The sequence below is a fragment of the Diadema antillarum genome, unplaced genomic scaffold (assembly GCF_040938485.1).
Source record: "Diadema antillarum isolate AM-2024a unplaced genomic scaffold, OU_Dant_1.0 seq00000049_RagTag, whole genome shotgun sequence".
In the NCBI taxonomy this organism is placed as follows: Eukaryota; Metazoa; Echinodermata; class Echinoidea; order Diadematoida; family Diadematidae; genus Diadema; species Diadema antillarum.
In genome coordinates, this window is record NW_027271158.1 from 472,554 (window position 1) to 498,208 (window position 25,655).

Here is a 25,655-nt window from a genome sequence, read left to right on the forward strand (position 1 = left end):
TATTGTTTTGTTTGTAAGATATTAACTGTTCTTGTATATTGAATAAACTCCAAACAGCCAAGGACCAGACAACATGTGAACTTCATCCACTTCAGAGTTAAGGACTGGGGGCAAGATGCAAATGGAAAAGTCAAGTGACAGTGTCATGGATATTCCACCATCTTCATTTTGGTGTGTTAAATGATTATTTTTAGCTATTGAAGCAAGTTGAGAAATCATGTTATCTTGATCATCTACAGTTGGCAGCAAAATTATTCAGCCCCTCTCTTGCATGTTGGACACTCTGGCATAATGAATTACATTATAACTGAGATCATTTCTAAATCATACATGTGGTGATAAGATAGTTTGCTACAAGTAAATAACAGATCAGTAGCCTTTGATTTGCATAATATAGTTACAAACTTTGATCATTCATGTATAAAGAGATATGGTCCAGTGGGCACATTTATGGTCATTTTCAGTCCTTTCAGTGATCACTGAAATGCTTCGTTGAATATGGTTTGTTCACTCAATGTTTTGATAGGTGACACAATATGATGGAATTTGATGTAGGATTCTTAATATTTCAATTGGCATTTTTCATTGTACAAAAATATTTAGATGAACTAATTTCTAGTGAAAGTTGCCACCATAGAGTTTGTACAGAGGTTTAGCCGTGATATTAATAATTCAAAGTTTAAGTCATGTCAAAATGAATATAACCCAATGAAATGCTAAGAGTTGTGTAAAGAAAGGCAAGATACTATTTAAAATTCCATAAAAACAAAAGAAATTAATCATTATCATCAGACCATAACACGTCATGCTTCAGTGATCACAGAAAGGTCTGAAATGACCATAATGTGCTCACTGGACCTTATCTCTTCATGCATGAATGATCAAGAGTTTCTAACTATATGCAAATCAAAGACTATTGATCAGGTAGGCATTTGTCATAAATTATCTGTTCACCACTTGTATATGATTTAGTGATTGTAATGTTATTTATTTTGCTATAGTGTCCATAGTGCAAGGGGGGTTAATAATTCTGCTGCCAACTGAATAAAGTGAATGCTTGTTATTAATTTCCCCTCTCATTCATTACTAAAATTACCTCATACTCTTACAATTTGCTAACAGGGGCTCATTACATAGTGATTCAAACTTTGAAAACTGGCAATTACAACTTGTTGTTCACATAATATATCTTACAAAATTGATAATCATTAATGAACATTTTGTTATTATTGCTTGTTTTAATAAAGATGTACACTCATCTCAAATATTTTCCAACTATCCCATTTGTGCATCCGATGTTTCTGTTTGTATGGTATTTAACTGTTCTTATATTTGCACACCAAAAGGCCTGAAGAGAGCTGAACCTCACCAAGCCGTGGGACAGACAACTGCAGCTGAACTTCACCCAGGTCAGAGTCAGACTACAATTGGACTACGAACTGTATAGCAGCATCTTATCTACGACAGAACACAGGTATGCTTTTCTCAAATTAAACTTGAAAGTATAAAGATTTTACAAAATAAACAACTTGAATAATAGTTGAAAAAGGGCAACCTCTGTTGATGACATATCAGTTACAGGTAATTCGGTCTTTCTTATTTTAGCAATTATTGTAGACTTGGTGGACAAACAATGTCACCTCTATATGTGAACTGTTCCATATGAGAAATGAAGAAATTAGTGCATTTCTACACCCCAGTTGGGAGTTGATTTGATGTTTATGTCTATATCAGCCACAATTGGGAATTCAGTACGGCTTACATTAGTTGATTAACGCACTGACATAGCAATGCAGCTGATTTGTTGCATAACCCATTGAATCATCTTTCTGTTTATTTTGGAACCCCCAGCTTGCCTGACATAAGTTACAATCCTTTTTAAAAAGTCATGAATGTATAACGTTCTGTCAGACGAGTGTTTAAAGTCACAATCACATTCTCTTTTTGAGTCTGTGTCACACCTTTTTTGTTATCAGGAAGAATCTGCTACACTAATTCTTGTGTATGACATCCCAGACGATTTTCTTAGTTTTTTTTCGTAGATGCTGTTAAACTGTTTCTAATATACTGTATAAGAAATTGCTGAAAAGTAGTTCTGTGTAATGATATGTGTGCCAGTCGTGTGTGTATTCATTCAACTGTAAGCCCACATATTTTAACACTCTGTATAATGTCAGGCAGAGGGGATGAATGGCGTGTCATAAAATTTCAGTATGTAACCAATATTTGTTTTTCCATATTTGTATTTCTTTTTTCTTTCATATAGATTCTCAAGGCATGGAGCTTGCCGAGGGTGATGCAGACAGGTTGAATGCAACATATGATAGTTTTTACCGCTGTAAATATATATATATATATATATATTTATATGAATTTAATCTTTCAAAATCAATGTATATATAGTGAAACCCCGTTATAACGAGGTCCATGGGACCGCCAATATTGCCTCGTTATAACCGGTTCCTCGTTATAACCGTACGCACTAAAAACAAAGAAAACATAAGCATGGAGTCACATATACCAAGCAATCAAACTTATGAGCAGTCTTTGTGTTGTTATTACACAAGTAAATGGATCATTATTATTGAGAAAGAATAAAAAGGAATCATTTGTGAGTTGATACCAAAAGAATTTAAAAAAAGAAGGGGTTGAAAATGCGTTCTTTGTTTTTCCTCTGAAAATCTCTTCGCGTGTGTTGTGCATGCTTTCTCGAAAAGTGCACGGCAGGGTTGAATTCGTAATCCTTTCTACACCTATCTCTTCCTCGTGTATTGAACCATTCTGAAAGAAGGAAAATATCATTTGTGAAACACAGTATGAAATTTTAATAAACAAAATCACATTGTATTAAAAACATTTGTTACTTTTTTTCTGAACATGGGTGCAAGCAGAGTAACATGCATTATTAAACTTATTTTACACTGTGTGCGCCCAGCGGGATCGCGATGATTACATTATTAATCATTTAGGCTGTATTCCATGATGTTTGCACCAGCAGGGGTTGAAAATGCATTTTGTATTTTTCTCCCCAAAATCTCTTCGCATTTTGTACATGTGTCCTTGAAAGGTACACGACATGGTTGAATTCGTGATCCTTTTTACGACTATCTCTTCCTCATTATAACAGACCATTCTGAAAGAATGAAATTATTCATTTGTAAAATACAGTGTGAAATAATATGAACATCACAATGATTTCATTAATTATTTCGGCTGTAATCTTTTACGTAGTATACACATCAATGTTTCACAACCAGCAAAACAACTGGAAGTCGGAACTAACATGGAAAGGATTATGATTTTGCAGAGGTTGTGCTTTTCTAATATACAAATAGTTTAGGAGAGTCCATCTGAATTGAGTTGTACATCATTTTAAATCATAGAGTCTGCTCTTTCAGAAAGAGGATTGAGCTTTTAACTTTTTGGAAGATACTAAGAAACCACTAATGAAGTGCTACAGAGCATACCATTCTCAGAGGAATTCAAAGTTCATTTGATGAAAATCGATTTTGAAATGGCTGAGACATCCAAAAACAAAGTAAAACAAAGTAAAAGCGATTTTAATGAAAGGTTGGTTCCACCTTTTATTAGGAATCGCTTTATTTTGCATATTTCAGCCATTTCAAAACCAATTTCATCAAGTAAACATTGAATTCTTCTTGGAATTATGTGCCCTTTCATATTTCAGAAGAGGTTTCTCATTATATCACACACACAAAAAAAATCTGAAACCAGGTCTCAACCAAAACTACACCATCCCTTTAACCAGAAATCCATGTTTGGTGACCTTTTGTGACTTTTTGGGGGTTTTGTGATGCAGAGTCACAATTGCAGTGTTAGATATGAAGCTACAATCAGATTATTGCAGTTTGACTGCTGAACTTCACTCAGAGTTTTGTCATAGATGAGTCCATAGGTGATGGCATAAGTGCTTTGCCAGGCATTAACCAAAACCAGAAATGAGACAAATCCCCCTTAGAAGAAAAGAGAAACAAATGCATTGCAAAACAAAACAGAACAGCTAAGCATGCAAAAAAGTCGGTGAAAAGCAAACGGGTGAATCGAAGCACACTAAAAAAAATAAAAAATAAAAAAAATAAAAAAAAGATTTAAAAAAACCGAAAAGAAGATTTATAGTAAAGTGGAAGAAACCATTTTAAAATGGACAAATGCAAATTTCTGTCAGCACATAACAGCCTGATTTCTGATTGCTTTGATGAATAAAAGCTATTGTGTAATAGACAAGGTCATTATTATTAGTACTATTATCATAATTAGTATTCTGATGTAGGGAACCTCAGAGTGCAAAAAGAGTGGATTGCAACACATATCATTGTATGCTTACCAAATATTTGCAATGATAGAATTGCTTGAAGTTCAGCTGCTTTCACAATTTGATTAATAAACCATGAAAATATTTCAAATGATTATGAAAGATGTGTTGAGGTATAAGTGATCAAAACATAAATACATCAGTGAACGTTGCAGTGTATTATTTTTGTTATTGTTTCCAGGCGTGTGACGGCAAACTTTATGTAACCAAGTTAGAAAATTATATCTATGCGGGTAATTATAATTTGATCAGAAAGATATAATTAAAAATAACTTATTATGTAGAAATGAAGTAGAGTGTAATACCAGAAAATACTGTGAGTGATAATAATTTCACAAAGACTCTTACCAGTATCATCATTGTGGTTATGATAATTGTGCTGTGATTAAGACAATATTGAATAATGAAATACATGTTTTTTAAGATCAGATTTTCCAATGAATCAGGCAACCAGAATATGAAAATTTGACAGCAACAACTGTTTCAATAGTTTCTGCAGTTACATAATCTGTCACATGACATGTAGTTAAATTGTGTAGAACTAATATTAACCCTATAAAGCCCAAGGGGGGGGGGGCACATTGTGCCCCCCTACCAGATTTTCATTCGCCACTCCTTCGCCCTTTATCCAATTTTAACCAAATTTGGTGACTTTTCCTAAGATGTTATTCCAAACGTTTTGATATATACTTTAGCTATATTTGATATTGCTGGTTGCCATGGCAACCATAAACTGACAACCATGTCAGTCAGATTTTTGCGTATTTTTCTGTTCCAATTCAAATTTACAATATTATAATGTATGAAATGGGCGTTTCTTGGCTGAAATTTGCTGAAGAAGCAGAATGTGAAGAAATTATGGCCTTGAAATGTTTTTCCTATTAATTCCTTTGTTTTTCTGTGCCAACAGCATAAAACAATAGATATAATAGAGATGCTTGAAAATAACAGTATTTTCCAAAGATTGACGTTCTATTTTGTGTCATTTTGATTCCTTCACCCAAGTTATACCTCTAATATCATTTGTTTATCACATTATCAATCTGCAAACTTAAAATTCCAATATTATGGGAATATGAAATATGATTACTATGCATGTACCTATCCCAAACAATACATCATAGGTCTCATAATGTATTTCTTTGTTTTGTTATGAATAGCGCCCCCATGTGGTGACCTTGAGAAATTTCAACCATAACAAATAATCAGCTTTGACTTGCACATCATTTGTGGCAAATATGAAAAATATTGGTCTATGATAAGACATATATACTGGGGATAAAGAAATTATACAGAAAAATCATGTTTTTAGCATATTTCCTATGTATTTCTTTATATTTTGATAAATGGCGCCCTCTATGGGTGAACTTGAAAAAACTCAAGTATGCGGTCATGTAGAGCATGAGTTGCTCTACCCATGTGCCAAATATGACGATGAGACATCAAACAATAACAAAGTTATGTAGGGGGCACAATGTGCCCCCCCCCCCCCCTTGGGCCTGGGAAGGGTCAAAATAGCTTGGGGTAATAGGGTTAATGTGTATGAAATTGATAGTGGTGAATGAATTAAATAATTGAATCATTATCGGCGCTTGTCATTCTGCATCTTTGAATGAAATGTGTTTCAATTGTGGCAATTGATGAGTAAAATCAAATCCAAGTATGAAACCATGAATACCTGCAGAAACTTGAACTATCACTTATTGTGATTTTTACCCCCACCTCCAACTGAGGGAGTTCGTTCAACTAGCACTAACTTTATACGGTTTTATTTTTTATAAAAAGTTGTTACCATGGGAACGCATTGTTCAACATTGAATAAAGTTGTGTTTTGTTTATTAAAAAATTCTGTTCGTCATATGTGTCATAATTACGTATCGCAAATCAAGTGCTCAAAAACTGAGGAAGTTGGATGAATAAACTGGTAAGTCCTATGATTTTCATTAAAAAATGATGTTACCATGGCAACACACTGTCCAATATTAATGGAAGAAAATTTGAAAGAAAGGTTTGCACAAAAACATATTATGACTGTCAAATGTGTCAAATATCAAGTCAAATGCTCAAAAGCTGAGGAAGTTAGCTGAATCCACAGTATTTTTATATGATTTTCATTCAAAATACTCTGTTACCATGGCAACACATTGACAACGATCAAAGAAGAAATTCGCACATCAGTCAATGTACTTTAGCAGTCTCATGTGCCAAATTTCAAGTAAAATGCTCAAATACTGAAGGAGTAAACTGAATCCACAAATTTTTTGTATTATATTCATTGAAAATGCTGTTACCATGGCAACACAATGTTCCATATCTATGAAAGATTGAAGTTTGCACAATTGCATATCATAGTGGTCACATGTGCCAAATTTCAAGCCAAATGCTCAAAAGCTGAGGGAGATGGCTGAATCCACAATAGTTTTGTATGCTTTTTATTCAAAGTCTGTTGTTACCATGGCAACGCATTGTTCAACAATGACGAAAAATGAAGTTTACACATCTACGTACTATACCGGTCACATGTGCCAAATTTCAAGCCATTGCTCAAAGACTGACAAATTTATCTGAATTCACAATATTTTTAGATGCTTTTAAGTGAAAAAAAAATGCTGTTACCATGGCAACGCATAGTTCAACATCAACAAAAGATTAGTTTTGCACATCTACATACTGTAGCGGTCACATGTGCCAAAATTTAGGTCAAATGCTAAAAAACTATACGAAGTTAGATCAATCCACATATTTCTTTGTATGATTGGTATAGAAAAAACTGTTGTTGCCATGGCAACAGATTTCTTCACATCCACACACGGAAAAAAAGCGTCTTGCACAACTACACATTACATTGATCTGATTCTATGCTGAATTTCAACTGCATTGCTTTAAAACTGAGTGTAGTAGTGTAATCCACAATAATTTGTATGATTTTTATGAAAATATGTCGTTGCCATGGCAAAGCATTACGCGATATTAACGAAAAAGATGTCTTGCACATCTACCTTTGACAGTGGTCACACATGCCAAATTTGGGGTCAATTACTCCAAAAATGAGAAAAAAGTTTGACACAATGACTCTCAAAAAGCTATCACATAAACTTAGGAGTGCTCCTGACCACTCCTAGATTTATGTGATAGCTTTGCCAAGTTAGGAGAGACTTTATGTGCTAGCTTCGTTCATGAAATGGTTTGTAGAAAAAGTCTCTCCTAAGTCTGAGTTTATGTGATAGCTTTATGCGATAGCTTTTTCATGAAACGGTTTTTAGCAAAGTCTCTCCTAAGTGTGACTTAGGAGAGAGAAAGTCTCTCTTAAGACTTTCATGAAACGGACCCCCGGTCACTTCCTGTCTGCAATGTCATGTGATGTCTGGTTTTTATGCAAATGAGGTAATAATGAATAATTATCTTTATGACAGCCAATCATTTTAAGTTACGTAATATATTCAGTATTCTTTAGCCAATCAAAATAGTTTTGACTTTGTGGCAATTCAGAGCTTGCTGAGTTAGTTTGAAGGCCCCAAAATCTAGGCAGTCCTGCTGCAAATTTCATAGAGTCACGTACTCGGTCTACAGTCTACGTAGACCCCGAGTTGTTTTTCCTGCACAGTCACCTTCATACTGATTCTGATAGAATGTTTTTATATCATATGTATTTGGACTGAGCATCATTTTGGATAATGATTCCAACCCCCGGAAAAGCAGGCACTCCTGTGACGTTAGATTTGTACCACTAGAATCTGCCAAGGTTTTTATCGGTCATGCCATCGGCCTAGCCTAGGCGCTGCATAGTAGACGTCTACTTCTCATTGGACATTGACATACAGCAGCTGTGTATCACTCCGTGGCGTGGGGAGCTTCATCGCATTGGTCCCTTCTTGGTTTCCAGCCGTTTTGTTTGACGATGCCGGCACCCTCCTAGTTTCATCGTCAGCCGCGCCGCCAGGGTTTCTTTCCAGGCTATGGACGGTTTCTAGCACCTGTATACTGTCGGATTTTAACTGTCGACGGACTATTACCGACATACCGACTACCGTGCTACACAAGGCTAGTGCTGGACTATCCTAGCAGGTAGCTTTATATCATACTTGGTATTACTACTGTATTAGGTTCTAGATTTATACCTGGTACAACGATGTACTTACTAATGCGTTACAACCCATGTTTGTAAACAGCGGCGGCCTCCCGCTATAGAAACAGTGCCTGTAGCTAACTGATTACTTACAGTAACTTATATATTTTATACAGTCCCTGCTGGTTAACATACGTACTGTAGGGCCTACTCTCTTCTTAACGTTACAGTCTGTAACACCTTGCATATATAGGGTAGGCTATCTAGTCTACTGTTTAGCCTCACTCATTTGTCGGCCATTGGCATTGATGTACGTTAATGTTTACAGTTTAAGCGGCGGCCTTCCGCTATACAAACAGCGCCACACCTTACTTATCAACCTCAATTGAAAAGCTCTGGTCTGTATAGACACGCTGTGTTTTTCTCTGGATTTATTTTGATGGCTGATGCCTCATAAATAAAAATGGTTTAAGCCAGAGATTTTGAATAGTAATACCGATCATTTCCAAAGCCTTTTTGTGTTGTGTAACCTTAGTGTTAAGCCTACCTGTGAATCCCGTGATCAAAAGTGTGGGGGTGAATGGGCATGTGGAGTCATTGGATTTTTAGTTGTTTTTACTTTGAGCTGCACTGAGAGTTAAAACATATTCATGTGAATAGTGTGTGTGTGTGTGTGAATTTATTGAAGTCAGAGATCAGTTTTACTTTTGGTTACGTTTCATCTGATATCACACACTCATTAAATACTCGAGGTATCTCATAGTACATCGAAACACAACAGCACCAAACCCACTCAATCATTACATCATATCGATCCCCTCAAGCTTTGCTGAGATTTTTCTCTGCCGCTGTGGTCTGCCTGCAGTAGATGATGGGAGCGGAGCTTGCTGGGCTGTTTCGCTGGGCCTTCTTTGTCCCGTTCTCTGGTCGGTCCCATGTGGTAGTTGGTCCAGCTGCTTATGTGTGACGTTCATAGCAGTATCTCCGAGATGATTTGGCTGCTGTTGACTGCCTTCTGGCTGTTTTGGATGTTCTGCTACCTTTACGGTGGTTAAAGACTCTGGCTTGGTGTTAGCCGTTTCTCTCAGGAACCTCCGGTTTTGCCGATACTGACGTCCGTCTTTCGTTTCCACCACATATGACCGGTCACCAAGGATTTGTCTGCAAATTGCGGGTCTCCATGGCAGGTGAGCCATGTCTGGTTGTAGAAGTACCCCTTGGCCTATGTGCAGCTCTGGTAGATCTTTGGCCCCTCTATCATATCTATCATTCTGATCTGTTCTGGTACATCCAGCACTACGTTTAGCATGAGTAGTACCTCTGGCGTTGGAAGCCTTGTTCGAGCACGCCTGGACATTAGTTTCTGCACTGCACTTGCTCTGTCATGGTCAGGCGTGTTTCTCCACTCAAGCATGGCAAGGTGAATATCACTTCCATCGTTGATAACCTTTTTTTACAAGTGTTTTGGCTATCTTCTCTGCCGACTCAGATTTACCATTACTTTGACTCTACCGGGGGGAGCTGGTAACGTGGTCAAAGTCCCATTCTGCTGCAAATCTGGCATACTCCTGGGCCACAAATTGAGGTCCATTGTCTGTTATGACCCGCTCAGGTATGCCATGTCGTGCAAAGTGGCGTTTTGAGCACTCTACTATATCCTGGGCCTTGGTGCTCTCTAGCTGGTCCAACTCCCAGTAGTCAGAGTAGAAATCCACTGTCACCAGATATTCTCTGTTGTTCATATGAAACAAGTCTTGACCCACAAACTGCCATAGTCTTGCAGGGATTTCAGCAGTCATCATTGTCTCTTTCTGTTGCTTTGGTTTCATGGCGTTGCAGACTGAGCATTGCTCCACCTTATCTCTGATTTGGCTTGCCATGCCTGGCCAAAAGAGTGTGTCACGAGCCCTTCTCACACATGCATCGACTCCTAGGTGGCTGCTATGTACCTTCTCCACCATTCTGCTTCGGAGTATTTGGGGGACAATCACCTTCTGGCCTTTGAACAGGATTCCATTCTGTGCTGTGATCTCATCCCTGAAGTTGAAGTACTCTCTTATACTGCCAGGTACTGCTTCCTTTGTATCAGGCCATCCTTGCTGGATCATCAACATGAGGTCCTGCAGTTGCTGGTCAGCAGTTGTCCCATTTCTGATCTGGTGCTCTGTGGACTCGCTAACTTTCAGGAGGTCCATTTGCTGACTTCTTCTATCTCGTGATTTTTGAGAGAAGGTGTTTGCATGGTGTGGTATATTAGATACACTTGGTTTGCGAATCACGGTGAACCGTAAACCAAGGTGTATCTTCTTCTATCTCCTTGTATATCTTATCAGACCCCCATGTGCCCGATAGGTATGCTCGACTCAGCCAATCAGCAAGGAGCACATCTTTTCTTTTCCAGGTTTGTACTGGACATCCAGGTGATACTTCTGGAGCCGAAGAAGCATTCGCTGTAGTCTCTTGGGGGCACCATGGATTGCCTTCGTGAAAATCGGCACTAAAGGCTTGTGGTCTGTTTCTACCGTCACAGGTTTGCCTTGTGACGTCTGTGTGTCTGCTTGTTTGATTTTTGTATTTGATTTGTGTTTTTTTTTTGTTACTTTTTTTAAAGTTTCCTATACTATGTATAAAATGTTGTATTTTGTAATTGTATGATTTTTTACTTCACGGACTCACAGAAGAACAGCCATTGGCTGAAGTGAGTGACCCGTGGTGAAATAAAATAAACTCAAACTCAACTCAAACTGAATGTAATGATCAAACCTCTCACAAGCAAACAATAGCTAGACATTCCTTCTCTATCTGTGCGTAGCACTGCTCTGTTCGGGATAGAGCCCTCGAAGCAAATGTCACCGGCTGGCCATTCTGCAGGAGTGTAGCTTCTAACCCTTTCTCAGATGCGTCACACTGTATGGTCGTTTCAGCAGCCTCATCAAAGTACTTTAAGACTGGAGCTTGTGTGAGCATTAGCTTGATTTCGTTCAGGACTTCTGTGTGATGTTCCAGCCATTCGAAGTGTGTTCCTGCGTCCGTCAACCTCAGCGGTTTTGCTACTTCAGAAAGCCTTGGCAAGAACTTCGCTAGATATGTCACACTGCCTAGTAGACGCTGCACTGCTTTCTTGTCTTCAGGTGGGACCTTGTCAACTACAGCCTTGACTTTCGCCGGATCTGGTCGAAGTCCATCCGCTGTCAGTTTATGTCCAATGTATGACACGGTGGTCTGTCTCAACTTCAGCTTGGCCTTGTTTAGCTTCAAGTTGACCTTCCTGGCCCTACGTAGGAATTGTTCTAGGTTTCGATCATGGTCAGCTACTGCCTCGTCCATGGTATCTCCACTTCCAAAGACCAAGAAGTCATCAGCTATGACTTCAACACCATGGAGCCCTTCGATGATCTCATGTTGCCTTCTTTGGAACTCCTCTGGGGCCGGTGAGATCCCAAATGGCATTCTCTTCCACCTGTAGCGTCCAAATGGTGTAGCAAAAGTGGTAAGATAGCTGCTTGCGTCCTGTAGTTTGATTGGAACTTTTTGTGCAACATGCTTGACAGGCATGACATTGTTGTTCAAGGTCAGGCTGTAGTCTCCAGGCAAGCAGCCAAGACCTTCGGAGACGTCATTGTATTCTGCAATCAGGTCTCTTGATTGTGTCAGATGCACAGTCTCCACTTCGCCGCTGATTCGTATCATGCCCATCTGGATGGAGGATTGTCCACTAAGTAGGAGCATCTCCCTCGATGTCTCCACAATCTTACAGTTGATGTTGTACGAGCTCCCCTCATAGCTACATATCAGATCTGTCTCACCCTTGACCGGTATGTAATTTCCATCGTATAATTTTATCCTTGTGGCTGATGGGTGCATGCATGGTTTGTCACTTTTTTAAAGTTTGCATAGTTCTCTGTAGGACATTACATTACAGGTGGCCCCTGTATCAACTTGACACATGACTTTCTGAACATGCTTTTGAGTTTTCATCATGATAGGGACTACAATCTTACGCCCTTTCTTTTCATTTAGGGATCCAACATGTTCCAGGCTGAAATTCGACTCATCTGTATCGTCTGTGTCACTTTCCTGGTCACCGGCATGTACAGTTTCAATTCTGGCTTTGCAGGCCTTTGCAAAATGGTTCGTTTTCTTACATCTGCTGCATTCTTTGCCATATGCTGGGCAGTTCCTCATTCCTCTTTTATGCTTGCCTCCACAGTACAGGCATGCACTTCCTCCCAACGGGAGCTGTTGTTCTCGCTGTTGTTTCTTTTTCCAGTCATCTTTTTCCTTTCTTGGATTCTTTGACTGACGTCCTTGCTTGTTCTTAGCAAAGTTTAGTTCTCGCTGCTGCTCATGTTCACCACTATTGATAACTTTCAACTGCTGTGTGGTTGCTTCACTGATCTTCAGGGTATCAAGGGCTCTCTGTAATGTGCATTCATCTTCCCGAAACAGTCTTGCTCTCGCCCTTGATCCCTACAGCCGATGACCAGTCTGTCTCGTATCATCTCATTTTCCAAGCGTTGCTCTCCAAACTTGCAGGTAGCTGCCAGCTTACGCAGCCTGTCAACAAATTGAGTAACAGTCTCTTGTGGTTGTTGCTCTGCTGTGTGAAATATGTACCTCTCATATAGTACATTTCGTTTCATAACAAATGCTCTTTGAGGCTACTCAGAATCTTGGTGATGTCTTTCATTTCCTCCGTGGATAATTTGAGACCGGTAAGCACTGTGCGGCAATCTTGGCCCATCACCGTCTTCAGTGTAGCAACGTGGATTTTGACATCCTTTTTATCAAGTTCAGTGGCAATGCAATAATCATTCCATGCTTCCTCAAAATTCAGCCAATTCGTCTCTGTATTCCCTTTGCATTGCATTTGGGGAGGAGGGGGAATCTGATATGATGCCATTCTAGCAGTTGAGGCTTGGAAAGTCACTTTAATAACGAATTCAAACTAGCATTTCAGTGCGCGAACTGCCGTGACTGGGTACACCCGCCGATTTCATCACCATACAAGCTGCAGTACAGTCACAAGATTGCATGCACAATGCAATGTTGAATTGTTCATGCCGGGCAAATCGAACATACATCCAAATTCTCTCTGATCCCACCTTGAAAATTCCTTTTGGAGGCAGATATTGCATTCTGCTACGGAGATCTCCACTCCAAGACAACATGTTAGCTCTTTCTATGCTAGAAGTACTCCACATTGCAGGCCTACATTCAAGTGCTGGGTACTGCTTACTATACTGTGTACCTTGCATATGATGCTAGTCTATGCACCAGACCTCATAACAACATCAAGAAAAAGCCTTGGAAAAATCAGCACGTCTTTTTTTATAACAATGCATTGCTGCAAAAGAACCGTGAGGTTAGGAGCCTCTTCGAGGTCCACAGTATATTTCTTCGGTTCTGCATGCTAATAAGTTGACTGACTGCAGATCGACAGTCGAATCGGGGTACATCGGAGCACATCGGGCACTTTTCAGCTCTCTGAACGGGGTGACAGCGTGATAATGGTAATGGTGGAGAACAGGTATATCTTGCCATTAGGCAAGGTCTTATGCGTGTGCGAAAATGTGCGAATCAACAATTGCCCATCTTTTGACACAATATTTGTCATGATCTCAGGTTTTGCCGCTCCTCATCATCTGTATTTATTCAAAGACATTTGAAAAAGGCACATCAGAGAAACAAGACTGAAATGAGGGAAACGATTCTTTGGTGACGATACATGATTACACAATCGTTATTGTCAAGACACCTGAATGTACTCATTAAGATGTACATAATCATGTGTCGGAGATGATCATTACATCAAAGAAAGACTGCCGCGAATAGTCCATGTTATTAGGTCCATGACTGAAGTGGCGTTCTATGTACAAGCTATAGATTAAAGGAATGAAACATTTCACTATAGGCCTAATGCAAAGGTTTTATCACAAGGTCTGTTAATACAACTGTATATTAAAACGTTAAATGAAGAGCTACAAATAGCACATCTAAGCAGGAACAAAAACATTGCCCAAATGCTATAAATTGCTTGACTAGAATTCGTGAATTCGAATTCCTTAACGTTCATCAGGGCGGTGATGGTGCGAATTTGAATGCGTCTCACGAGCATTTTTATTTTGAACGCGCTTGATACGCGTTTATGTGAGAAAAATCATGAAATTTCACGCTGATGAAATTGAATTGAAAGAACTAGTTATCTTTTTTGAATGTTGATCTCAGTGATCATTCGAATTCGTTCGCAATTGCACGAATCATTATGTATCAAAAATGCAAATGTGACGAAATTGTGCGGGAAAATTTATACTAGAACGGCATTATTATGAAGAGATGGTTCCCTCTCATCTCACGCGTGTCCACTTCTTACAAAGTCTTGTGTTTCTGAGAGATCTACTAATGAGAGGCAGAATATTTGGATATATGCGATAGAACATAAAAATTTACAAAAAACAACAACAAAACTTAGGAGTTTTCTGCAGTTTAACTCACCCCAATAAGTGAAATAATTGTTCTAGAAAGAACAGATGTCATACAAAGCATCAGTGTGTACGAGGTTAAGAAGCAAAATAAATTTCTATACTCATGAAACCCTTATGGAAATAACGTGTGAATCAAGATGAAATGTGTCGTCTATATCCGTAACCTGTAAGTTGTTATCTGTATGTTTTTATCTGAATGGATGAAGTTCTAGGTTTTGTAGCTGTAATAATAAAACAAAATCAATTAATGTCTCACAGAGTATCCAGCACCAAGGACCTGCAGCTTCTAGAACCGGATATGGCCAAGAGCATTCAGTCCTTATCACAGCTGTCTGAAGAAGACCTTAAAGCCATGGAGATGACGTTTCTTGTAGACGACTCCAGTGGAGAGACCAAGGAGCTAAAAGAAGGTGGTGAAGCAGTGATGGTGACAAAAGACAATGTGTAGGTTTGCAAAGTAATGTTCTGTTTCTTTAACCTTGGGTTCAATTTTTCAGACAGCCGACGTAATTTCAGGCGCAACCTTTTGATACAGGCAACTTCAATCATACAAACAAATAGCAACAGACATTTCAGACTGTTCATGAAATTGTTGTTAAGAATTCGACGTATTGAAAGTGACTTGAATTTATACTGTTTCATGTGGACGTACATACGAAACATGTAGTGTCCTATTGTGACATCTCAAATTACTTACGGTTGTATAATCCCAGAGAAAACTTCAAAAATAGGTGATTTTTTGAACGGATCGTCAAGTTTTCTCGGATTTTCACTACATCTGCCAGCAAAATTCACTGAATCCGCAGATTATGTTTGGAGAAACTTCCCCGTTCATGTTAAGACATATTAAATCTCCGATGTAATGTTCTTGTGACTAGTGATTCTAAAGTTGTCCACGATCTTAACCCCACCAACAGCAAAGAGTACATCGAGCTGTACTCCAGATACCACACGGCTGAAAAGCAGGTGCAGGCATTCAAAAGTGGGTTTCTGCAAGTAACTCTGATGAACCGCTTCCAGGAGCTCTTTAAGTGGGAGGAGATGAGAGCGCTCTTCCTCGGTGGAGAATACGACTGGAGGACGTTTGAGGAGGTACGTTCTGTTTCGTCATGTTCTCTCGTCATTTGCCCCGACACGTTTGCCCCCTCTGAAGAGGTCTTTTCCCCTATGGTTTTGTATGTTTTCGGTTCAGTTATCATTTTTTAGTCATAAATGGGTCAACCATGACTTCAAACAGGTCTTTGTCGAGAATATGGTGTAGTGAGGTTCAAGGAGTTTAAGAAACTTGCAAATAAAGTTCCCAAATTTAAGAAATTTAAAACTTTTTGGATACATAATGCAGTATCCTTAAAGAATGAAATACACTGTCAAAGTGCCTGCAATATGCTCATAGAGCAAATTTATGTTAGATTTTACGTACTCACGTAAACATAGAGGACATCAATGGTAAAATATGTAAAATCATAAAATGATCTCATCATCCTCTGTACGTAATCATGTCGACTGTTTTTCTTGCAGTGTTAATGTAAATGTGGAATACCCACATGAATGATGACAGATTTTGTAGTGGCTCAAAACTGATGTTCATAGTTTTACGAGCGAATCACGTTTCAATCTCCATACGAAATGCATCCACCTGTTAAAGCCATCATTATGGACAATAATCATTCACAGTTTGTGTGTGTGTGTGTGTGTGTGTGTGTGTGTGAGTGATTCTGATGTTGCAGTAAAGTGAATATTAATTTTACGCCCAGTATTTCTTTTTCTCACGAATTGTCGTCGTCAGAGTCTGTTTGTTTTATTGCTAAAAGTGACCTGTCGAAATGTACAAAATACATCGACTTTAAGTAAAAAATAAATACAAACATGAAAACCTTTGTTTCAGAGCTTTCGGTTCGAGCAAGGATACACCAGAGAACATCGAGTCATCAAGATGTTCTGGGAAGTCTTTCACAGTCTTCTAGAGGAAGAGAAGAGAGAATTCTTGAGTAAGTTGGTCTTACTAAGGAGCTTTCAAACAATCCTTAGTTTTTCCCTGCATATCACAACAGTCAATAGCTTTGCTAAGGTTAAGACTTCCACGTATGTATTCTGAAAAAAAAACCCGAAAAAAACCCAAACACCCCTGCACAAGTCTTTCAATATTCTGTTGTGAAATACCATGTCATACTACTTTGGAACTGACAGTGTCAAGTTGGGAATCCAATAAAAATGTTCCGCAGAGTTTTATTCCTCAATCTTTAAGCAGGTACTGCAATAAATAGAGTACAAAGATTCAGTTTGTCGTTTGCAGTCGTACACAGATTAAGAAAGTAAAACCATGGTTAGCAACACAGTGTTCTTTTAAATCAAAAGCCAGCATCTGCTTGGTTGAAGCAATTTTTCCTGTGGTCCTCATTTAGACCCTTGAGGGTTAATATCTTTACATCAGACGATTGTTTATGGTCTGCCTTTCTCTTCCTGGCTATTGCTGTGGGTTATCATTCAACTGAGTCTTTGTAAAACTGTACGAATAATTGAATTTATCATTTTCATCGTCGTTGTATATTCGGCACTGGGCAACACCATAAGCACCCGATATGTAATCTTGCATCGACGTATCTTCCAAACCTAGTCTCTCTTCGCTCAAACTCTTCTGCCAGACCCCTCCGTTCATCTTCTTCTCTCAAATTACTTCGTGGCCCACGTACAAAAACCCATTATGGTGACCGAGCCTTCTCCTCCATTGCCTCCACCCTTTGGAATAAACTCCCTCTTCATATTCAAAATGCCTCATTCATTGTACGCTTGTATTACTGATATGTTTCTGCTGTACATTGTGTAAAGGCAATGAAGAAAAACTATTTTGTTAACAACTGATGATTATGTATATATGTATGGCTCCAACGATGTATGTACATTTGTATATGTACATGTACATGCATGTTCATGTACAATGATAATACAGGAATCAATAAATCAAATCAAATCAAATCAAATCAAATCATCTATTGAATCATTTTAAATCCTTCTCAAAACTCATCTGTTTAATCAGTTGTACATATATATATATATTTTTTTTTATTTTATTATCTTTCTTTTTTTTTGCTGGAGGTGCACACAGTTATTATTTCTTGTACCACTGAATCACACGTATCGTTTTTCTTGTTCATCGTCTTTTGACTGTAATTAATGTTATTGTATTTTCTATAGTCTTTGTATGAATAGCACGTGTGCGCTTAGAAACACAAGTATAAAGCGTCATATAAAGGCATTATCATTATTATTATCATCATAAGTCACCATGACAAAACGTTACAGTCGAAGCGTTGAAATAAAATGGTTTGTAAAATGATGGCATGAATGAAGGAGAATCTTTTATGGCTTCTATAGTTCCTTTCCTTCATTCTCTTTGCGGAAATGCATACAGAGTAATGAGGTAAATGGATAGAAATTGCATTAAAAGCAACAATTGTTACATCTGTGAAAAAAAGTTTCATCTTGGTGAAATAAAGCTGCTTTTACACCTCTCCAAGAGAATATTACAGGTGATTATCAGGCATTCTCTTTTATATAAAATGATGTGTATATAGGCCTAATTTTGGATTTTTTTTAAATAGAAAAAAGGTGTCAAATGAATTGAATCTTTTAGCATGATGAATATTTTTTTAAATGTATATATAATTATGTTAATATGTTTATATGTACATTGTATCTGTATATGAGCATATGCGTATGGGTACTTTTATATCCCTGTAGGATTCTTCACTGGAGCCACACATGTACCTGTTGGTGGATTCGGAGTGATCGGTCCTCGAATGTGGCCCATGGGCGGGGAAAAAGATTGTCGCGGGGGACCACCGGAGGACATGTGCCCGGAAGTGAACACCTGCCAGGGGTACGTTGTGCTACATCTCCCCATGTACAGACGCAAGGAACACCTGGAATTTCGGCTGAGAAAAGCTCTCAATATCACCACAGGTTTCCACAAGTTACACATTCCTTGAAGGAAAGAATAGAGGAAAAACCAGTCATTTGCTTCAAAGCCAAGATACAATGCCATGTTTCTGATTTCATGATCAAGATTTGATGTACCATGGCGAGATGCTGGAAGAAAGAAAAAAAAAGACCGTTGTCTATGAAAGACAGAGACCGTATCTTACAGAGACATTAAGCTTTATGGATGCAATCATATTACATGTAATATCCCACTTTCAATGTGTGAGGAAAAGGGGGAACCAAATGAACTATACAGAAGTTATTAATTAAAACAGCAAGATGTTGGCAAAATTTCAACTTGCTACTGGTGTCTGCATAAGAGGGCACGCAGACAAAAGAATAAGTCATGCAAACTGATGCGTGCCTATAACTACGGTTTCAAGCATGGTCTTTTCAAAATCCTATAGAAATTCGCATAATGATTGTGTCATGTTGGTACATTTTTTCATATCATTCTTGTGCTACCGGGATGTAATGTGTGATAGTATAACACACATTCTGATTTACAACAAAGACCCATGAAACTCACAAGAAACCCTTACGATACTCACACAGCTACTTACACATTGTTTTCTTCAGATTGTGCAAAGTGTAAGAAGATGGTTATATTTAGATTAATTGTATAGATATTATGTTAGTACTTTGTTATGTATTATATCGTTTAAACTTAGCAAATTTTGCAGAGTAACACAAAATATGTCATTGTCATCTTTTGGTGTTAGATCCTGGCTGTATACAGTTTGGTATATGCCACCCTCGGCAGCACTTGGAGTGATGGTCGCAATTTGGGGGGTTTAATTACATTCCTTCACCAACTAAAATATTGACCTTGAAAGCTGACAGCACTCAAATTTCAGTGTGGCAATAGTGTTGAAATCATGCTGGTGAATATCTTACATTTGCAGAAAGGAAGATTTTCAATGATAAATCAATATAGGATTACGTAGTGAGGGTTTGTACAGCATCTAATTCAAAGACAAGTTTTTGTCAACAAAATCAAATCTCATTTTTTTTTTAGACGAACTTTCTTTCATGGATTTATGTTTTACTGTCTGTCAGCATATTTAAGATTTGAATGATTCTCCGCGTGTCATGTTTAATCTAGTGCTTAGCATGATCTGGCTTCCACATCATTTTTTTTTTTGTCACTTAACACCATTTACAGTTGCTAGCTTGTAGCAGAACATTATCGCCGTACTGGATGTCCAATTCCGCCAAATGATAATGAAGATAATGATTGTAGATTAGTATTGTGCAATTTCTGTGGGAATGTGCTTACCTGCGCATTACAGCATAATCAAAATGTGGAAGAGACAAGATGATTTATAAAGTAAATAACAAAGATATCAACTGAAAAGAATGAAAAAGCATACACTGAAATACCAAGGCAAATAAACGCAACTATGCATTTTATATTCGTTTTATTTTGATATTGGTTCTATTGCATTCATAGATTCAATTGGAATAAAAAGAGATTAAAAAATCCCTCTCATCCTAATTGGTATGGTAATTTGCTTAGTGCGATAGACTGTAGATCGCACTGCATATGAAGCAAAAAACAAACAAACAAACAAACAAAACAGACCATATACTGATAAACAAGTTTCGTCTTCTAAAGAACTGTGAAATGTAAACATATAAATAAGGCACTTGAGCAGATCCATTTCAGTCTACGTGTAGATATAACTAGGCACAGAAAAGGAATGGATTCATCCGGTTGATGCTGTTTATTTATGATGTTTTCAAAATGTGTGCTATTATTCATTATGATCATGAACTTATTTAGTCAGTATCACCTGGCTGAAATGTTAAACAGAAACAAAATATAAATGTTTCTGCAAAGGAAAGAATGTTCATTAATTAAATGAATCTATTCGTTCGTCCATGTGTGCTTTGAGCTCATTCTGCTTGGGTTTAACAATGGCTAATGCAGGTTCTTTTTAACGGGTGCTTTTTTTGAATTATCATTATCACCTGTACCAGTACCGTTGCTGTAATCGTGGTAATGTATAAGTTTTTACAGACATTTCGCCGTTCGTTTGTCATTGAATTTGATAGTCGGGTCATTCATTGAGTCGCCGAAAAAATAGCATTGGAAGACAATATAAAATAAATGACATAAATCATTATAGCTATTAAGGTATGCTGCACAAAAACTTGGTGTAGGTGAAGACTTTCAGAAGTTGGAGCTAGTCTTTTTGTTTGTACCATAATGGATGGGTCTTTTGACGTAGGAGGTCTTTTGAATTCGCCCTTTCAAAGGGCAGGGTCATTCAAAGACGAGGAAAAAAATAGCGATATGCAGCTGGACATAAAAAAATTCGTGTTTTAATAATTCATTCTTCCCATTTCGGTTAAAGAATTTATCATTTTCATCATTAAATAAGGATGCCGGTCGAGAGCATTCAGATTAGTCGCAATGAAAAGAATTGTCTTCTTGGTCATACAAATTTGCATGTGAACATTCGCGTTCTGAATAACCTGCTGCAAGTTATCACTATTGGACGCCTTTACTCCTATGGTAACAAGTAAATGTTATAAATGAAAATTTTGAAATACATTTTTTTTTTCATACGACTTTAATTGTGTTGCTATAGCTACAAGGAAGAAATAAATTACGTGATTCTTCTGTTCGCAAATATATCATAAAAGCCATTTTTATTTTACTTTAGTTCACAGTATTTTTTACGTATTACCATGTTGCATTGATTTTTGTGCGATTGCGCCACTTATGTACATTTAAATGATTGTTTTGCAGGAGTTGTATTTTTGTTTGTCGGAAATAAAATAAATTCTCATATAGAATGAAATAAAATGAAAGCCTTTTTCATTGTAACATTCTTAACCGGTCGGTATCAGTTACATTGAATATCCCTTTCTCTTACGCCAACTTGTCACATTGGATCCATGCGCAAGGTGCATGCGTACATCGGGCGAAGATAGAGCAAGGTTTATGGCGCCGTCGAGGGGCATCAAACCGATTACCTGCATGCTACTGGCAGACACACCCGACATTAAAAGAAAGCAAAGCCCAAATATAGATGTGGGTTGACGGGATGAAGCAATATTTATAAAACACATCAGTGAAAGTTTGAGAAAAAGCATACAATCGAATCAAAATTCATGGATTTTTAAAGTTTTCGTGCCGTCATCCCTGGATAAGGAGACTACTGCAATTAATGACTTCATGAGGAGACTAAATAGTGTACTTTACTTTATATAGGAAATTCAAAATGTTTTCACTTTTCTAACTTCATGAAAAAGCACACTTGCTTTCCTCTTTTAGAAAGCAGTATAAATTATTGCCCTTAATATACACTGTAGCAGTATAAACAAATCGACGGAATGTGTACTTTTCATGAAAAATGAATTTTTGTGGAATTTTCCCTATACAATTTACTGATATTGTTGTCTATATGGACATCATGAAGTGTAGTAGTCTCCTTATCCAGCAATACTTTGAAAATTTAAAATTTTTGAACGGATCGTCTGATTTTTCCCCAAACTTTCACGGATGTGTTCTACTAACATTACTTCTTTCACTCAATCGACATTAAAGATTTGGGCTTTGGTTTCCTTTTCATCCTGTCAAATGAACTTTTCTGATCAATAAATCATTAATTATCTAAGTGTTCCGAGCACCTTTCAAAATCAAATTATACACTTTTTCCAACAAGACGTACTATGCAAAGGAAGAACCCAGATCACTACATAATGTTTTCAATAAGATTTCTTGTTAACCCGTAAATACTTATGCATGTACCTATATGCAAAAGTTAAAGAATAAGTAGAAAAGACATAGGCACGAAAAGAGTGCATAAAAATAAAAGAATAGATGAAACACATGACTCTGATAACAATGATTATGAGATATAACTGAAGCAACTATCATGCTAATTTGATTGCTCGAAATGTTGGAGTAGTAGCACTACGCAATCACATCCCCGTCTCTTGCTTAATCAAATGACCACTTCGCGAAGTTGAAGTATGCTACCAATTTGAATGAAGAAATTTTCGATATGAGCTATAACGTACATGTACAAATTTTACTGCTCGAGAATGACTTTGAACAACAAATCGGCTGTTTATGATTAAAACCTGCTAAACTGAATGAACGCAAAATCAATTTGACTGGTGTATTCACCAAATGAGCAGCAAAAAACTATGTCAAACTTCATGAATGTTTTCTTTTCCACAGCCTTGCACCGATCTTCTTCACCTGTTCCCTCCAATTAATTTTGTTGTTGTTGTTGTAGCGGCAATTTACTTGGCATTCAATGTAGCTGTTGCTAGGTAAGACATTGCAGAGCATGTCTTCGTCAAGCTTTGTTTTTGTTAAGGCAATATTATATGAACAAAGATGCATAGAATTCGAGTACATTAACATCAGACACGGTCCATTGGTCATTGAGAGAATATCTCGCATTTCATGTACTACACCTTCCTTTGTGTTTTCCCTCGACTCCTGTTTGGCCGTGACGGGTGTTTTAATATTCTGTGCTTGTTTGTCTTTCATTTCATAGTGTGCAATGCAGTAACTAACGTAATGTGCATTGAAAATTAAATATGCTCGAAATAAACTAAACACATGACATGTTTGCTGCTTCTTAGATACACCTATAGGGCTCACACCTGTAAATAAACAGGAACGTCCCAGACCCCATCACAAATTTGTACCAAAGATACCAAAATAAATGAAGAAAAAAAATTAATTAAACACCAATGATGCAGTTTGGCAAAAAACTGAATAGCTGCAAATATTGAGTATGAATTCCTCTACAAACTGTATTTTTGTTGGAAGATGAAAGCTTTTCTGCTGGAATTTGAGGGGACTATATTTCAGTGGCTTCATGTACAGAAAATAGGTGATTTTTTTTTGAGTGAAAAGAACTCGTAGTCTGGCTTTGCTGACCCTTGGACAGACAGACAGAGTTTGAGCCGAAGAACCCCCCTTGGAAATTTTGATGGATGAAAGGGTATATCTCACTTATCCAGGTTAGTGAAGATGAAACACCTCGTTTCTCCCAGCTATTTTACAGAATTTTTTGAATTTTGAATTTTAACACACGTCTCCCATGGGGAATTATTTACCCGTGTGAGCCCTATAGAGAATGCACGTAACGCACACCAGTCAATGGAAAGTATTCATCCCATACAAGCTCTGCTGGTTTATGTTGATCTATTGTGTCAGATCCCTTCCTCCCTCCCCCTTCTCCTCCCCACCCCCTCCTCTACCCCCCCCCCCCCCCTCCTTGCCCCTCCTACCCTCCTCCGCCTCTACCCCTAACTCTGCTTGACTGCAATTTGTTTTCTTATTATGTTCTTGTGGTACTAGATCTTGGTACACAGCAATCATCAGTATCACACAACTTTGAATGACTGTGGTATTTTAATGTTTTTTTTTTTTGTTTTGGCTACCACTTAAACAGCTCAAAATACATAAAGTTAGTCTGTTTGACAAAACAAAGTCTCTTCAAGTACTTTGTAGGCAATAAGGTGATGATGACACCCCCTTAATCAAGAATAACTGCCTGCATCTATGTATTTATCTTATGAAGAACTGATCAACACTGCAAGATTTATTTTTGAAAAAAACCCAAAGGCCATCATTTTCAAGAGTGTCCCTTTGAGAAGCTTTACAACCCTTCAATGTGCAATTTCTCATACGTAGGGGCAAATATCATCAAAAACACATTTATGATGTTAAAAAGTCAATTAAGAAATATGACCTCTATTATACATGCACAGCTGCTTCCAATACGTTCTTCGTTTACCCCGTGTTCACGGGGATTCCCCGTTCCTTGTAACGCCGAGCTATATTGCGCAATGCACTGAGGCAGAGATATTGTAAAGGCTGGGTGCCGGGTCGCATAGTAATATAAACAAAGATTGTACACTCCATACGATCTTTGGTATAAACCCCGACACCCGAGGCGCTCCATTGTACGGTTATAACCCGTTCGGGCTCGTCGCAGTTAGGCGACGCCATACCTTGGTTTTACCCTGCGTCCAATCAGTCTACTCGCAGTTCGCAGAGTGTATCCGACGTCTCCGTCTACTCTGAGAGTAAGTTAACTGAAACGCCATTCCTGGCATGCTGGCTCAATGAGCTCAAACTCCTTTGCTTTACACTGTAGATCCGCGCTAACACACCGACGAATATTTTTTTGATTTGATTTGATTTATTGGTTTCTGTATCATCATTGTACATATACACATTCATGTACAAACATAAATATGATAATATATATAAGTATTTTCTTGTTCATTGCCTGTGTACAATGTACAGCAAAAGTACAACAAAACATACTACAATGAATAATACAGAGGGGCTACAGCATAAGCGTAGCTTGATTTGCGTGCAGCCCCCGTAGCATAACATAATATTATAATGTACATCGGACGGAGAATAGGAGGGAGGGATGACTTGCATAGAGATAGGATAGTTGAAAGGAGAAAGGGAAGGGAGAGGCTTGTCTGCTTTCACTAAAGGTTTATACCTTTGTATTGGTATTGGTATTCGTAAGTCAAAGGAGTTAAGTGACTGCCATTCTGTTAATTTCATATCCACGTAATTCATTAGAATGGAGGTTAGAAGACAATACAAATGACATAAGTCATTATAGCTGAGGCATGTTGCAAAAAACGCTGGTGCAATTATGTCGGTGAAGATCGACTTAAAGAAATGGGGATAGTCTATTTTTTATCTTTTTTTTTGGGGGGGGGGGAGTAGGTCCTATCATGATAGGTGAGTCTTTTGACGTAGGGGTATTCTGAGTTACCCCTTTCAAGC

The 25,655-nt window shown here is 37.9% G+C and overlaps 1 protein-coding gene across 1 annotated transcript in view; it reads left to right on the forward strand.

The window, feature by feature from the left end:
* LOC139725559 (ubiquitin-protein ligase E3A-like) overlaps positions 1 to 18,908 on the forward strand; it is a 31,202-nt gene extending 12,294 nt beyond the window's left edge. The window contains exons 3-6 of the mRNA XM_071636650.1: positions 15,143 to 15,328; positions 15,802 to 15,976; positions 16,770 to 16,872; positions 18,623 to 18,908. Of these exons, the coding sequence (XP_071492751.1) occupies positions 15,143 to 15,328; positions 15,802 to 15,976; positions 16,770 to 16,872; positions 18,623 to 18,870 (712 nt within the window). The 3' untranslated portion in view covers positions 18,871 to 18,908. The remainder of the gene's footprint in view (positions 1 to 15,142; positions 15,329 to 15,801; positions 15,977 to 16,769; positions 16,873 to 18,622) is intronic.
* The last annotated feature ends 6,747 nt before the right edge of the window (positions 18,909 to 25,655 follow it).